Source organism: Microcaecilia unicolor, chromosome 6 (assembly GCF_901765095.1).
Source record: "Microcaecilia unicolor chromosome 6, aMicUni1.1, whole genome shotgun sequence".
Lineage (NCBI taxonomy): Eukaryota > Metazoa > Chordata > Amphibia > Gymnophiona > Siphonopidae > Microcaecilia > Microcaecilia unicolor.
Window position 1 is genome coordinate 133,181,478 of NC_044036.1, and position 16,943 is coordinate 133,198,420.

Below are 16,943 nucleotides of genomic sequence, written 5' to 3' on the forward strand. Positions count from 1 at the left end.
GAGGGAACCAGATCTGACGCGGCCAAAAAGGAGCAATCAGAATCATGGTGCCTCGGTCTTGCTTGAGTTTCAACAAAGTCTTCCCCACCAGAGGAATGGGAGGATAAGCATACAGCAGACCCTCCCCCCAATTCAGGAGGAAGGCATCCGATGCCAGTCTGCCGTGGGCCTGAAGCCTGGAACAGAACTGAGGGACTTTGTGGTTGGCTCGAGATGCGAAGAGATCCACCAAGGGGGTGCCCCACGCTTGGAAGATCTGGCGCACCACTCGGGAGTTGAGCGACCACTCGTGAGGTTGCATAATCCTGCTCAATCTGTCGGCCAGACTGTTGTTTACACCTGCCAGATATGTGGCTTGGAGCACCATGCCGTGACGGCGAGCCCAGAGCCACATGCTGACGGCTTCCTGACACAGGGGGCGAGATCCGGTGCCCCCCTGCTTGTTGACGAAGTACATGGCAACCTGGTTGTCTGTCTGAATTTGGATAATTTGGTGGGACAGCCGATCTCTGAAAGCCTTCAGAGCGTTCCAGATCGCTCGCAACTCCAGAAGATTGATCTGTAGATCGCGTTCCTGGAGGGACCAGCTTCCTTGGGTGTGAAGCCCATCGACATGAGCTCCCCATCCCAGGAGAGACGCATCCGTGGTCAGCACTTTTTGTGGCTGAGGAATTTGGAAAGGACGTCCCAGAGTCAAATTGGACCAAATCGTCCACCAATACAGGGATTCGAGAAAACTCGTGGACAGTTGGATCACGTCTTCTAGATCCCCAGCAGCTTGAAACCACTGGGAAGCTAGGGTCCATTGAGCAGATCTCATGTGAAGGCGGGCCATGGGAGTCACATGAACTGTGGAGGCCATGTGGCCCAGCAATCTCAACATCTGCCGAGCTGTGATCTGCTGGGACGCTCGCACCCGCGAGACGAGGGACAAGAAGTTGTTGGCTCTCGCCTCTGGAGATAGGCGCGAGCCGTCCGAGAATCCAGCAGAGCTCCTATGAATTCGAGTCTCTGCGCCGGGAGAAGATGGGACTTTGGGTAATTTATCACAAACCCCAGTAGCTCCAGGAGGCGAATAGTCATCTGCATGGACTGCAGGGCTCCTGCCTCGGACGTGTTCTTCACCAGCCAATCGTCGAGATATGGGAACACGTGTACCCCCAGCCTGCGGAGTGCTGCTGCGACTACAGCCAAGCACTTTGTGAACACCCTGGGCGCAGAGGCGAGCCCAAAGGGTAGCACACAGTACTGGAAGTGTCGTGTGCCCAGCTGAAATCGCAGATACTGTCTGTGAGCTGGCAGTATCGGGATGTGTGTGTAGGCATCCTTCAAGTCCAGAGAGCATAGCCAATCGTTTTCCTGAATCATGGGAAGTAGGGTGCCCAGGGAAAGCATCCTGAACTTTTCTTTGACCAGATATTTGTTCAGGGCCCTTAGGTCTAGGATGGGACGCATCCCCCCTGTTTTCTTTTCCACAAGGAAGTACCTGGAATAGAATCCCAGCCCTTCTTGCCTGGATGGCACGGGCTCGACCGCATTGGCGCTGAAAAGGGCGGAGAGTTCCTCTGCAAGTACCCGCTTGTGCTGGAAGCTGTAAGACTGAGCTCCCGGTGGACAATTTGGAGGTTTTGAGGCCAAATTGAGGGTGTATCCTTGCCGGACTATTTGGAGAACCCACTGATCGGAGGTTATGAGAGGCCACCTTTGGTGAAAAGCTTTCAACCTCCCTCCGACTGGCAGGTCGCCCGGCACTGACACTTGGATGGCGGCTATGCTCTGCTGGAGCCAGTCAAAAGCTCGCCCCTTGCTTTTGCTGGGGAGCCGAGGGGCCTTGCTGAGTCGCACGCTGCTGACGAGAGCGAGCGCGCTGGGGCTTAGCCTGGGCCGCAGGCTGTCGAGAAGGAGGATTGTACCTACGCTTGCCAGAAGAGTAGGGAACAGTCTTCCTTCCCCCAAAAAATCTTCTACCTGTAGAGGTAGAGGCTGAAGGCTGCCGGCGGGAGAACTTGTCGAATGCGGTGTCCCGCTGGTGGAGCTGCTCTACCACCTGTTCGACTTTCTCTCCAAAAATGTTATCCGCACAGCAAGGCGAGTCCGCAATCCGCTGCTGGATTCTATTCTCCAGGTCGGAGGCACGCAGCCATGAGAGCCTGCGCATCACCACACCTTGAGCAGCGGCCCTGGACGCAACATCAAAGGTGTCATACACCCCTCTGGCCAGGAATTTTCTGCACGCCTTCAGCTGTCTGACCACCTCCTGAAAAGGCTTGGCTTGCTCAGGGGGGAGCGCATCAACCAAGCCCGCCAACTGCCGCACATTGTTCCGCATGTGTATGCTCGTGTAGAGCATAGAAGAATGGTAGGCCTTCCTCCCAAAGGAGTCTAAGGTTCTAGAGTCCTTGCCCGGGGGCGCCGAAGCATGCTCCCTAGAACTCTTAGCCTTCTTTAGGGCCAGATCCACAACTCCAGAATCATGAGGCAACTGGGTGCGCATCAGATCTGGGTCCCCATGGATCCGGTACTGGGACTCGATCTTCTTGGGGATGTGGGGATTAGTTAAAGGTTTTGTCCAGTTCGCAAGCAATGTCTTTTTTAGGACATGGTGCAAGGGAACAGTGGACGCTTCCTTAGGTGGAGAAGGATAGTCCAGGAGCTCAAACATTTCAGCCCTGGGCTCGTCCTCCACAACCACCGGGAAGGGGATGGCCGTAGACATCTCCCGGACAAAGGAAGCGAAAGACAGACTCTCAGGAGGAGAAAGCTGTCTTTCAGGAGAGGGAGTGGGATCGGAAGGAAGACCCTCAGACTCCTCGTCAGAGAAATATCTGGGGTCTTCTTCCTCTTCCCACGAGGCCTCACCCTCGGTGTCAGACACAAGTTCACGGACCTGTGTCTGCAACCGTGCCCGACTCGACTCCGTGGAGCCACGTCCACGATGGGGGCGTCGAGAGGTAGACTCCCTCGCCCGCATCGGCGAAGCTCCCTCCGCCGACGTAGTCGGGGAGCCTTCCTGGGAGGCGACGGCAGCCGGCACCGCACGCGGCACCGACGCCGGAGACCTCACCTCGGGCGATGGGCCAGCCGGCGCCACGCTCGACGGTACCGGTGGCGCAAGCACCGCCGGTACCGGAGGGGTAGGGCGCAACAGCTCTCCCAGAATCTCTGGGAGAACGGCCCGGAGGCTCTCGTTCAGAGCGGCTGCAGAGAAAGGCATGGAAGTCGATGCAGGCGTCGACGTCAGAACCTGTTCCGGGCGTGGAGGCTGTTCCGGGCTGTCCAGAGTGGAGCGCATCGACACCTCCTGAACAGAGGGTGAGCGGTCCTCTCGGTGCCGATGCCTGCTGGGTGCCGACTCCCTCGGCGACCCAGAGCTCTCGGTACCGACACGGGAAGGGGACCAGTGACGATGCTTCTTCGACTTTTTGGAACGAAGCATGTCACCGGAGCTTCCCGGTACCGACGAGGAGGACGTAGAATCCAGCCGTCGCTTCCTCGGGGCCGAGGCCGAAGGAGGTCGGTCTCGGGGGGGCTGTACCGCAGGAGCCCTCAGGGTAGGGGGAGACCCACCCGAAGGCTCACCACCACCAGCAGGGGAATGGACAGCCCTCACCTGCACTCCAGACGATGCACCACCGTCCGACATCAGCAGACGAGGTCCCGGTACCACCGACGTCGATGCAGCTATCCGATGTCTCGGCGCCGATGCAGAGGGCCGATGCCTCGATGCACTCGATGCACTGGCGGCCGAGGATGAAGCTCTGGACGCTGAAGACGTCGATGCACACGATACCCCCGGTGCCGATGCCGACGAAGAGCCCGAGAACAAAACGTTCCACTGGGCCAATCTCGCTACCTGAGTCCGCCTTTGCAAAAGGGAACACAGACTACAGGCCTGAGGGCGGTGCTCGGCCCCCAGACACTGAAGACACGACGCGTGCCTGTCAGTGAGCGAGATTACCCGGGCGCACTGGGTGCACTTCTTGAAGCCGCTGGAAGGCTTCGATGTCATGGGCGGAAAAATCACGCCGGCGAAATCAAAAGTCGAAATGACGAAAGTGGCACCAGAAAAAGTTAGAGAGAAATTTCGACCGAGGCCTAAGTGAGGCCTACCCCGACGACGAAAGAAAACTTACCGGGGCAAAATCTGAAAATACGGGAAGGGGCAAAACGAAACCCGAAGGGGCTTCCGGAGCACTTCCCGAACAGTTTAAGGATTTTCCGAAGAAAAAACACGTCGAAGAAAAGGACGCGCGAGGTCGACTTTCTGGGGCTCGACACGGCGAAAAAACGACCGTACCGAGTGCGGACAAAAGAAGACTGGCCGGCTCAAGCCGGTTTCGGGCGGGAAGACGGCCGCGCATGCGCGGTGCGCACAGGCGCGCGAGGGCTAGCAAAGGACTTTGCTAGTGAAGATTCCGATTGGAGGGGCTGCCGTGGACGTCACCCATCAGTGAGAACAAGCAGCCTGCTTGTCCTCGGAGAATTACCAGGTACATAATTACATCTTTATCTTAGCCAGACCAGTCCACATGCATGGGATGTCCTCTAAATTGGGTGGGACCCTACTAAACCTGCCTTCAAGATGACCATCCCAAAGGCTGCATCATGTCTTGCCTGAATGTCCAAACGGTAGTGCTTTTTAAAGGAATGTAAAATCGATCATGTGACCACCTTGCAAATCTCCGCCAGCAAAACTAGACAATGATCAGCTCAAAAAGGAGGCTCCTTCAACCAATGTAACTCCTTGCATTTTCTCTGTCTTGCCGGTGTCCACCTCCCTTATATTTTAATTACTTTGTGAACTGCTTAGATTTTTGTTATATTTGCAGTCTATCAAATAAATTGGACTTGGACTCTGATCTGTGAACAGAACAAACAAGTGATCCATACTTTGAAATTATTTTGTCACCTTCAAGTACCTAAAGCAATGTTCGCTGCCACTCTCCTCCTCCTGAAAAGGCAGAAGGACAACCGGCTGATTTAAGTTGAAATGCTGAAACCATCTTGGGAAGAACACTAAAAAAGGATCCTGACTGGAAAGGGCCTACAGTTCCAAAACCTCCTTGCCAAAAACACCGTCTTCAACATCAACAGCTTAAGGGAGGCTGACCTAATAAGTTCAAAGAGTTATCCTACTAATTCTTTCTGGACCAGATTACGATCTCAAATTGAAGCCACCTGCCGGAAAAGCAAACAAGAAACGACTTGTCTTGGTGTTTTTTGCTGTCACCATGAAACCCACAGTGGGCAGCTCCCAGGGTTCTATACCATCGCCATTATTATTTAATATCTTTCTCAGTCTATTGGCGATTTTGATACAGGAGTGCGGCATGAGCACTTACTATTAGGCTGAAGATATTCTGCTGATACATTATACTGATTGTACTCTACTCAGCCTGACTTAACCCCTTTGCAAATTTGTTTAGATATGTTTGACTCTGGGCCCTACACCCACCATTTGTTGCTTGACCTGTGGCCTGCTGTGTAAAAGGTCAGGCTTCTCATCCTCCTTTGGTTCCTTTTCTCTCAGGTTCTCTTATTCAGTATGTAGAATCATTACAGATCATCAATTTTCTTTTGCACAACAGCATCAGTTGTCAAATCAGTTTTTTACATTTGCACAAGTTAAGATCTGCTTGTTCCTATTTTGATTCAACTAGTCTGCAAACCCCCATTCAAGCACTTTTCACCTCAGATGGACTATTGCAATGCGATATATTGCAGTGTATCCTGATCTAACTTGAAGAAACTCCAACACTGTATAACTCTGTGTTATGAATCTTGTGTCATACACAGAGAAGGGATCATATAACCCCTCTTTTGATCAGTCTACATTAGCATCTGGTTGAATTTTGAATCAAATTTAAGGTTTTGGTATTGACACATAAGGCTCTTCATGAGGGGATTACCCTACTATCTATTGGCTCTCACTGTCCCTTATGTTCCCTAGTGACTTCTCTGTTTTTTCAAAGATTCCTGTCTTGTCTTTCCAGATCCTAAACAGGCTCACTCGGATTTCACGATGCACAGTGCCTTCTGGTTTCTTTTTAACAACTGTTCTATGGAATAGTCTCCCTCTGTTTTTAGATGCTGTGCAATCTTGTTCAGGGCAGGTTTAAAGACACATCTGTTTCAAATGGTGTTTGGCAAATAGCAGTAGGAGATTGTGGCAGCTGGAGAAGGAGAAATGCTGGATCCTGAAGGGGAGTGAGAGGGAGACAGAAATATGCTGGATCCACTCAGGGAGGGAGGGAGAGGGAGAAATGCTAGCTATGCTGAGGGAGAGGGGAGGGGAAGGAGAGGGAAAGATGCTGGATGTGTCGAGGGAGAGCGAAGAGGAGAAATGCTGGACCTGGAGGTGGGAGACAGGAGAGGAGAAAGAGACTAGATCTTCAGGTGGTGAGGGGGAGGTTAGGGGGAGAGGTACTGGACCCACAGAGAGCAGATGAGATGCCAGACTTTGAGAGGGGGCAGGGGAGAGATTCTGGCCCTAGGGTAGGGTATGCAGAAGAAAGGGAAGAGGGGAGAGACAGGGATACAGAGGGGCAATGGAGGAAAAGGTGTGAGATAGGGACATGGGGGAGATAGTGGACACGGGAAGGACAGAAACATTGAGAAGGCAGAAGCTGAACATAGGATGGAGGACAGGGACACAGAGGCCAGATGCTCAGCATGGGGGTAAGATAGGAACAAGGACACAGAGGGGAGATGCTAGATAGTCCATTCAAAATACTGCTATTAGAATGCTTGCTTGTGCTGAACGTTTTGACCACATGACACCCTTGTTCATTCAGTTTCATTGAATGCCTGCTGCTTACCACATTCGATTTTGTTGATCACACTATTTTGCTTCAGCGACTTCAAAGCATAGGCATTACAGGTTATGCATTAGATTGGTTCCACTCATATCTATCATCTCGGGAATACCAAGTATACGATCAAGGAACATTCTCTATATCTTCTTTTCTTAACTGTGGAGTCCATCAAGGATCCGTACTTGCCCCGACTCTGTTTAATATTTTTATGGCGCCACTTTTGACACTATTACAGTCTATACATCTTACAGGTTTTGTCTATGCAGATGACATACAAATTTTACCACCAATTTGTTCTCTCAATGAAAAACCTAGTCAGGTAACTACATGGTTAAACGACAATAAGCTCAAACTTAACCCAGAGAAATCGAAGGTGCTCTTGTTCTCGCCTTTTCCTATAAGATGCTTCACACACCTATTCCACTTCTGCTCTGTGAAATCCAAATCCTACTAGTTACTTCTTTGAAACTATTAGGGGTTCTCATTGATAATGTCCTAAATTTTCAACCTCAACTTTCTTCTCTTTTTAAATTTTGCTTTTTCCAATTACGTATGATTTGTTCCATTGGTTCGCTTTTACATTCTTCAGCTCTTAATATTTTGGTCCGTTCCCTAGTCATTTTGAAACTTAACTACTGCAATTCACTTTATAGAGGTCTGAGTCAGAAAGATCTACGGTGTCTACAAATGATACAAAACACCTCTATTAAATTAATTTCAGGTTCACGGAAATTTGATCACGTCACACCTCTAGGGGATAGTGCTGGGTAGACTTATACGGTCTGTGCCCTGAAAAAGACAGATACAAATCAAGGTAAGGTATACACGTATGAGTTTATCTTGTTGGGCAGACTGGATGGACCGTGGAGGTCTTTTTCTGCCGTCATCTACTATGTTACTTATAAATGCACATTGGTTACCGATCACACATCAGCACTACCACAGACTCAACCTCAGCACTGCTGCCTGTGGATTGCAGCCCAGGGAGTCAGGCCAATCCTATCATCCTGCTGCAGCAATCCGATCTGCACCATCTGCTGGAGGCAAAGATATACTAAAGTGTTCCAGACTGCACTACTCATTACAGTGGTGATGTCAATGGAATATTCAAATTTCTCTGCCTCTGGACTGGTCTAGCAGGATGATAAGGAATGAATGCTACATTTCTTCTTCTAATCAATCTATAGTTTAAAAAATTCACTTAGAAAACACATTTTAGACATATGTCTTTGTAAATTAAACTTAATTCATGCTGCAACATTACCACAAGCAAAAATTATTTAGAAAACTTTAAGTATGGGTTTTACTTCCATTGCTTTCAATATGGTATCAAACCCCAGTTCGCAAGCTGAATCTATTCTTGGTTTGTCCCACTATACATAAAACACTTTTAAATAGTCTTTAGAACTTCCACTTAAACCATAAAATTGTTCATGGACTCCTGGTGTGGATCCTGACCCAGGTGTGTGACACCTCGTTCCATATATTATTCCTTTTTTTTTTTTTTTTTTTTTGTGCAGAGGTGTCTCGTTCAGCGGAGGAAAAAAAGGCCAAAAAAAACCAGGTGGTATCGATCAGAACTTCTCTGATATTTATTTATTTGTTACATTTGTATCCCACATTTTCCCACATATTTGCAGGCTCAACGTGGCTTACATAATACCGTAAAGGCATTCGCCAAGTCCGGTAGGGGATAAGTACAAAAGATGTTGGGATAGGGAAGATAAGATTCAGTCAAGTTGGGTTACAGGTAGAAGGGTTTGTTAATGTCCAATACGATCTTTGATAGTGAAGTGTTGCAGAGTTAAACATTTAAATTGGGTCAGTCAGGTATGCCTTTCCGAATAGGTGAGTCTTTAATAATTTTCTGAATTTTAGGTGATCATAAGTTGTTTTCACCACATGTGGCAGTGTGTTCCACAGACGCGTGCTTATGTACGTCATGCAAGGTTCCACGTTAGGAGTTACGGACCAAGAAAGGGATCTGGGTGTCGTCGTCGACAATACACTGAAACCTTCTGCTCAGTGTGCTGCTGCGGCTAGGAAAGCAAATAGAATGATGGGTATTATTAGGAAAGGTATGGAAAACAGGTGTGAGGATGTTATAATGCCATTGTATCGCTCCACGGTGCGACCGCACCTTGAGTATTGTGTTCAATTCTGGTCGCCGCAAGATATAGTAGAACTGGAAAAGGTGCAGCAAAGGGCGACTAAAATGATAGCGGGGATGGGACGACTTCCCTATGAAGAAAGACTAAGGAGGCTAGGGCTTTTCAGCTTGGAGAAGAGACAGCTGAGGGGAGACATGATAGAGGTATATAAAATAATGAGTGGAATGGAACAGGTGGATGTGAAACGTCTGTTCACGCTTTCCAAAAATACTAGGACTAGGGGGCATGCGATGAAACTACAGTGTAGTAAATTTAAAACAAATCGGAGAAAATATTTCTTCACCCAACGCATAAATAAACTCGAATTCGTTGCCAGAGAACGTGGTGAAGGCGGTTAGCTTAGCAGAGTTTAAAAAGGGGTTAGACGGTTTCCTAAAGGACAAGTCTATAAACCACTACTAAATGGACTTGGTAAAAATCCACAATTCCAGAAATAACATGAATAAAATGTTTGTACGTTTGGGAAGCTTGCCAGGTGCTCTTGGCCTGGATTGGCCGCTGTTGTGGATAGAATGCTGGGCTCGATGGACCCTTGGTCTTTCCCAGTGTGGCATTACTTATGTACTTATCAGAAAGTATATTTCTTTATTACAGTCAAATGAAAAGGCTCGAGTGATGCCACTCTTTTTTTCTTTTTGAGAGTATGTTTTGTAAAGTGTCTGTTCCCACTGTATGAGCCACCATACACATAATTTTCACAGCTTTATAAGTATGTGAAAAAAAGCTGCATGTTCAGTGATCCCTTTTTAAAATGCATTGAAAATATTTTTGCAAATGCGAGCTTTATTTCTTAGCTGAAAATTCATATCAATTTAGGAATCTAAAAACAATTTAGGAGCCCTTTTACTACAGCATGGTGAAGTTTTGCAAAAACCACATAGTAAGAGCAAAGCGTGTGCGATAACGGAGGCGTTCCCAGCATCTGGCCATGCAGTTATCACAGTGCCCGAAGGTTACGTGAGTACTAGCTGATACACAGTCTGGTACCCACATACCTACTCAGGCAGAGATCCAATTGCTTTTTATGTGGTCATTTCTGTCTAGTTAGGTATGCAGGCACTGGCACTGAATGATGCTGAAGCTCACATTTCTTCTGAGTCTGACCTGACTCCACATACAGACAGGGCCACAGTGCTCAGAGGGGATATTTAGCAGCAGTGCCCAGTTAAATGCTGATGAACATTCCCTCCTGGCTGCTTAAAACCCCTTTGAACACCTACCCCAGTTTCTAATGTAGGTTCCTAAATATAAGTGGATTTTCATCCATATTCAGAGCCCAATAAGTCAAATAGAGGACAGCTGCCACCATTGTCGGTGCAGAATCTCCATCTCTCTGCCTTCTGTGCAGATTCTACGAGGATTGAGAAATTCTGCAGTCCTTCCCAAGGCTCTGTGAATAGTTATTTCTTTTGCCAGAATACACCAAATATCATTGTAGATCTCTACAGTTCATGACAAAACCAAGACCTCTGTTTTATTTTTGCATGTAAAATGAGGATATCTTACAGAAGTAAATTTGCTTACCTGATGCTTTGTCTCCACATACAACACAGTATTCTACAACTTGTGGCCGTTGCACATCGGTTTTACACAACAATCGTTCCACTGAAGCTGCATCTGTCACAATCTAGAGCAAAAATGTAAAGGAAATGAATACTTAATATGAGACACAAAAGGATGAGAAGTGCAATCATAATTAATGAGACAAGAAAACACAGTCCCCTTTGCCCCATGCATAAAGGAGTCATCTGAGTGCTATGTATCTATTAGATGTGCATTTGTACTTTGGGACAATTTTCAGCCTGTCTGCATTTAGGAAAACGTACCTCAAAGTATGCACAGTGTGGAACAAGACATGTACTTTTATAAAATTGTGCAGCAGTGTACAGGGGGTGGGGGACAGTCAGGGTGCAGCAGCAATATACCCATGTAATTTATAAAACAAATATTTGCGTAGAGTACACACACACACACCTGCTTCAGAGCATGTGTAAAATGTGTGTTGCCACTAGGGCTGGATCTGCTATATGTAGGTGCCCATGTTGCCTTTAGAATACAGACATCCTTTTGGACTTCTCACATAGGTGCGCCCTGTTATAAAATCAGACCTAATTAGGGCCAAGCCTCAAGTAATGCAGATTTTTCTGTTTTATTGTAAGATGCATGGGACTGTTTTGATAGTACAGTTATTTCAAATATTAAACAAAAAATGACAGGTAAAAGATTATTTTTCTGAAACCTATCTTTTAACACAGACCTAGTCTAAGCTATAATCAACTCTTCAAGCGTGCAGAGACCTGAATCCTCTCTTATCTTTACTTTGCAGGGTAATTAATTTATCTCTGTTCTTCCTAAATCTTCTGCTGCTATCTTTCCATTTTGCTTCGACAATGAGATTAGCACATGAAGGAGATCATTTTATACAGCTGTAAATGGCCTCTTATAAGTTACCGACTAGACATGAGGTTGTATACTTTCCAGGTAGGCATCCGGGTGGAGTGTGGGTGACATTCAAAATACACGCACAGATTGTAAAATACGCTAATCTGTGCACAATTAGGGCAGATTAAGTTTCTGCACCTACAAGTTAGGCAAGATTTCTGCCACTTATGATAGTATAGGTGCCTACTTGTCTTTATAAAATAGCGCCTAAATAGCTGCCTATTTACACTCTTATCAGGCACTCTGTTATAAAATGACCCTCAAAGAGAGATGTTTTCAATGCCATTTATCCTGTACTCCCCAGTCTAGCCAAAGGTGCACAAGGGATTCCACACCATATATATTTTTAGCCAGGTTAAAAAGAAGTGTTTCGCGCTGAGGCATAACTAGGGGGGGAGGAAGAACAAGGAGCAGCTGCTCTCCCAAAACAGATGTTGAACCAAAATGGCTCCTATGAGGATTTTAGAAATGTTATGGTTAAAAAAAAGGTGCCTCTTTTACAAAAGCCTGCTCCCCCTGACATCAAAACCTGACTACACCAATGGTTCCAGGGCCACGTTTAGGTCAGGGGAGAAAACCAGCACATGTGTATTCCATTTCAAATTGTATGTATGCTATATTATACCCACAGAAATAGCGGATGTAAAGCACCCAGGTGCTTTTAGTGCACATAACTGACACTAGCTCATTTTCAAAGAGAGAATAACTGTGAAGTGTGTGTTTTAATAAAGCATGTATCCTTTGCAACTACATAGGTTACTGAAACTTTATTCCAAAGAGGGCAGTTTTAAAATGCACTTCTCCATGTATAACAGTGTTTCATGTGCAGAAATATGCACTGATAAACCTGCATGTCTGAATTATAAAGTTGCATGCATATACCATGTACATGTAACTTTACCCAGACTAAGTGGCCAGGGCCACTGCAAGGATATTAGGCGCTCTAGGCAAACCTTTAATCTTGTGCCTGCACTCATCCCTCCCTACAGCCCCTCTTGCAACCTACTGGCTTGGCCCAGCTCCCTAGAGGCCCTAATCCCTCAGCTGCTCAGCCCTGTGACTGGCAAGAAGGGAGCTTAATAGCATGCCAGTTTCCTCTGCTACACAGGACCAGACTCACAGTATGAGCCATGAGGTTATGGAATCTCACAACTCATACCACAAGACTGACCCTGTGCAGAAGAGGAAAAACAGCATTACTATATGCTTTCCCTTCTGTGGGTCATGGGAGCTGAACTGTGAGAGTTAACGGGTGAAGTAGGGCCTCCAAGAGGGAAGGTATTGGGAGGGAGTGTCCTCAGAATGGTGACACTCTAGGCACAAGCCTAGATCACTTAATAGGCAGCACCAGCCCTGCTGGGGGTTGGAGTTGGGAAGGTATTTGAATTTATGCAAATACTTTGGATATACACATGGATGCACATAATATAGCCTAGAATATTCATGCATGCCACAGACTAGGGGTAAATATAAGCATGTAAATTCTCTGAGGCAATTTGAAATTTTTCAGTATTCACATGGAGAAAAGTATATATTTATGCATGTGCTCAGCTATAAATTATTCCCAAAATAAAAGAGACTGACAGGGCTCACCACCTTCCACTTGCTGGAGACTGAGAATACTGGAGTCTTCTTTCTGGCAAGGGCTCTTATTGGCTATCTCTGATGAGTCAGAAGTCTCAGTCTCCACCTGCTGGAAGGCGTGCACAACCTATTTGTCAATCACTGGGCCGGTCCAGAGGGACGCTAAGGAAGTATATATTTATGCATGTGCTCAGCTATAAATTATGACAATAGGCAAAACTGGTTGAAGTGTGAAATAATGTAGGTCAGAACGGATGATTTTTTTACACTATCAAATTCTAATAACTGTAATTCATAATGCTGTCTCGGTTTCCTATTGTTACCTGTATTCTGCCTGGTACAATGTTGTCTGCAGTGGTGAAAATAAGTTGTTTGGCATTGGAATTCTCTGGTGTTGCCAATATCACCTTTCCTGCTCCTGTTCCATCTGGACTGGCCAAGATAAACTGCTGTTTAGAAGGTATAGATGAATCCACTGCTGTTACTATCTGTATCTTTTGTCCTGTCTGTTGATCTGTCACAATCTGTAACAAATATTCATTGGCTTAAAAAGCAGAACCTTATATGCTACATATTACTGGCAAAGTACCAGAGTGATTACTTCAGGTTTCCTTCTGTGTTTCATTAATTGATAGGGGCGTGCAGTGCAAAAAGTTTTGTTTTGTTTAGTTTGCCTGTGTTGTTTATAATACTTTTTTGTTTATTAATTATTTCTCATTTTGGGGTAATGTCATCATTAGTGCACACTATAGTGAAATAATGCACCCTTTCGGTTTAAAGTGTGCACTACTGCAAAATAAATACTATTAACAAAAAAAAAATGGGGGATTTTTCTTATCATTTTGGGGTTATAAAAGACATTTCCTTGCTGTTTTAAATGAAAATACTTCTCTACTGTTTCAGTCAGATAACTTTAGCAGAATGGTTAGTCAAAGTACGATTCATGTTACTCATGACATTATAACAAAATGGCCAAGACGTTGCATGATGACGGTGTATGTAGCATCTGTAGAAGAAACAGCTATAGGCCTTCCAAACCCATGTAAATTAACTCTGAATAATTAATAAAAAGTATCACTATCTAGAAAGAATCCAATGTGATTGGGAACAAAGATCAAGTTTAACAGTCAATTTAGACATTAATATAGTGTAACACCTGTTAATAATCTGAACAAGTATGACCCAAATGACAAAGCAACTTCATGTGTACAAACACTTTAAAGCAGTCATGCCTCCAATGTATTCAATTTTGATCAAATCTGAACAAGGTACAGCGTCAGCTTTCTGCTTCTCTGTATAGTAACGCTGATAACTCTTTCACTTCCACTTTGCTCAGAATTACTACCACTGTAAGGTATAGAGCAGTGTAAGCCTTCTCATCCCACTCCACTCAAAAGGAACAGTCTATGCACTTGTAAATTTATTATTTATTTAGATTTATTTATATTTTGCTCACACCTTTTTCAGTAGTAGCTCAAGGTGAGTTACATTCAGGTACTCTGGATATTTCTCTGTCCCAGGAGGGCTCACAATCTAAGTCTGTGCCTGAGGCAATGGAGGGTTATGTGACTTGCCCAAGATCACAAGGAGCAGCAGTGGGATTTGAACTGGCCACCTCTGGATTGCAAGACTGGTGCTCTAACCACTAGGCCACTTCTCCACCCCAAAGAATCTTGTTACTCTTTGGGGTTCTACATGGAATGTTGTTACTCTTTGGGGTTCTACATGGAATGTTGCTACACTTTGAAATTCTGCATGGAATCTTGTTATTCTTTAGAATTCTAGAATCTTTATTTATTTAGATTTTGCTCACACCTTTTTCAGTAGTAGCTCAAGATGAGTTACATTCAGGTACTCTGGATATTTCTCTGTCCCAGGAGGGCTCACAATCTAAGTTTGTACCTGAGGCAATGGAGGGTTAAGTGACTTGCCCAAGATCACAAGGAGCAGCAGTGGGATTTGAACCGGCCACCTCTGGATTGCAAGACCGGTGCTCTAACCACTAGGCCACTCTAAATAGGATTCCTTTATGTTTATCCCACACATTTTTGAATTCTATTACAGTTGATTACATTTTCTAGGTTACAGTCTCACTTTTATTTCTGCAATGTGAATTCTGATTGGTTAAAACAACAAGTCATTTCTGTATATTTGTGTGGGTTGACAAGATTTATACCTGAATACGTTGTGGTGAAGTGACTGCGGAGTCTGTAGAGATGATCTGAATTCTCTGGGAAGGGCTGGTCATCACTGGAGATTCTGACAGAGGGGTCTGAACAGTCTGTACCTGTGAAGAAGCAAATCTTCTCTATAAATACTGCATGAAAGTCCCATAATGTTAAATACTGTGCATATCTCTTCTGAGGGTAAAAAAGGATGATGAACACCTTCATGCTATTAAAAATAGGTGGTTTCCTGTTTGGATAACATGAAATATATAAACATTTTTTGTTATTACTATTTATTCAATAGGTTTCTGACATACAACAAACACAGTATCTCTCAAAAAGTGTTTAACTCAAAGAGATGGTCTTTATCTTAAAGGAAAGACCAAAAAAGATTTACCTGAGTTGCTTTAAACATAAACAATTTCTTTGTGCCCCAAATCCCTTAATCCCCACCGGCTCTCCAAGCCCAATAACAGTTCCAAACTTTCCCATATTTGCCTACTTGTCTTTTCAGGCTAGTAGTAAACTTGCTCCAGGATGGCCAACTCTGCAACTTTCCTCCTCCAATGGCCAATACAGGGCTTATTCTTCTAAAAATATGTGATGCTAAATCTTACCACATGTACCAACTGAACTAAAAGTCTCTCAGCAGGATGCCACCCTCCCATCTTTCCAGCAAATACCTTAGCAATGCCAGTTCCATGTGAACTCCTGTTTTCAAAGAAAAGCGATGAAAATGGTATGAGGTTTGCACAGCAAGAAGTATGAGGAGAAACTTGATGACCTGAACATGTATACCCTGGAGGAAAAAGAAACAGGGGTGATATGATACAGATGTTCAAATATTTGAAAGATATTAATCCACAAACACTCCTTTTCCAGAGACAGGAAGGTGGTAGAACCAGTGGATATGAATTGAGGTTGAAGGGGGACCGATTCAGGAATGTCAGGAAGTATTTTTTCACTGAGAGGATGGTAGATACCTGGAACGCCCTCCCGTGGGAGGTGGTAGAGATGAAAATGGTAACAGAATTCAAAAATGTGTGGGATAAACATAAAGGAATCCTATTTAGAAGGAATGGATCCAAAAAAACTAAGTGGAGATTAGGTGGCAACACCAGTAATTGGGAAGCAAAGCCAGTACCGAGCAGACTTCTATGGTCGGTGCTCTAATTGTGACTGGACAGATTCTGCTTCAGAAGTTGGAGAAAAAGGCCAGTCCTGGGCAGACTTCTACTGTCTGTGCCCTGATCGTGGCTGAATAGATTTGGATGGGCTAAAGTGCAGCTTTTCAGGGAATCAATAAAAACTTCAGACCGACAGTGCCGGGCAGACTTCTACGGTCTAAAAATGGCAGGGATAAATCTAGATTGTGTGTGCATATGGAGTATCGCATCATACCTTACTGTAATGGTTTTACCTTGTTGGGAAGACTGGATAGACCATACTGGTCTTTATCTGCCTTCATCTACTATGTTATTGCAACCTCACACTCAGTTGCTAAATTGTGCACATATCAAGTCCTTTCATGTCCACTTCCATGCCAACACTCAGAACTCGAGCCTCCAATACTGGTATGTACTAGTGTTATGCATTACATAATCATAATCAATGTGCAAAAATATTTTGAAGACTTAGGCACCAAACAGGATATTATGTTTTCCTTTCTCACTTTTTCAACCTTTTTTTTTTTTGTTTGTTTTCCTTTATTTTTATTGTTTGCTTTGATCTCCCTTTCCTTACCCCTTCATCCTACTTCCAAG

The 16,943-nt window shown here is 45.2% G+C and overlaps 1 protein-coding gene across 6 annotated transcripts in view; it reads right to left on the minus strand.

Moving 5' to 3' along the window:
- NR2C2 (nuclear receptor subfamily 2 group C member 2) overlaps positions 1-16,943 on the minus strand; it is a 102,665-nt gene that overhangs the window by 48,090 nt on the left and 37,632 nt on the right. For all 6 annotated transcript variants that reach the window (XM_030206177.1, XM_030206180.1, XM_030206175.1 and 3 more), the window contains 3 exons: positions 15,189-15,299; positions 13,336-13,536; positions 10,511-10,613 (listed from right to left, as the gene is read on the minus strand). In XM_030206177.1, coding sequence (XP_030062037.1) covers positions 10,511-10,613; positions 13,336-13,536; positions 15,189-15,260 — 376 coding nt within the window. In that variant the 5' untranslated portion in view covers positions 15,261-15,299. The remainder of the gene's footprint in view (positions 1-10,510; positions 10,614-13,335; positions 13,537-15,188; positions 15,300-16,943) is intronic.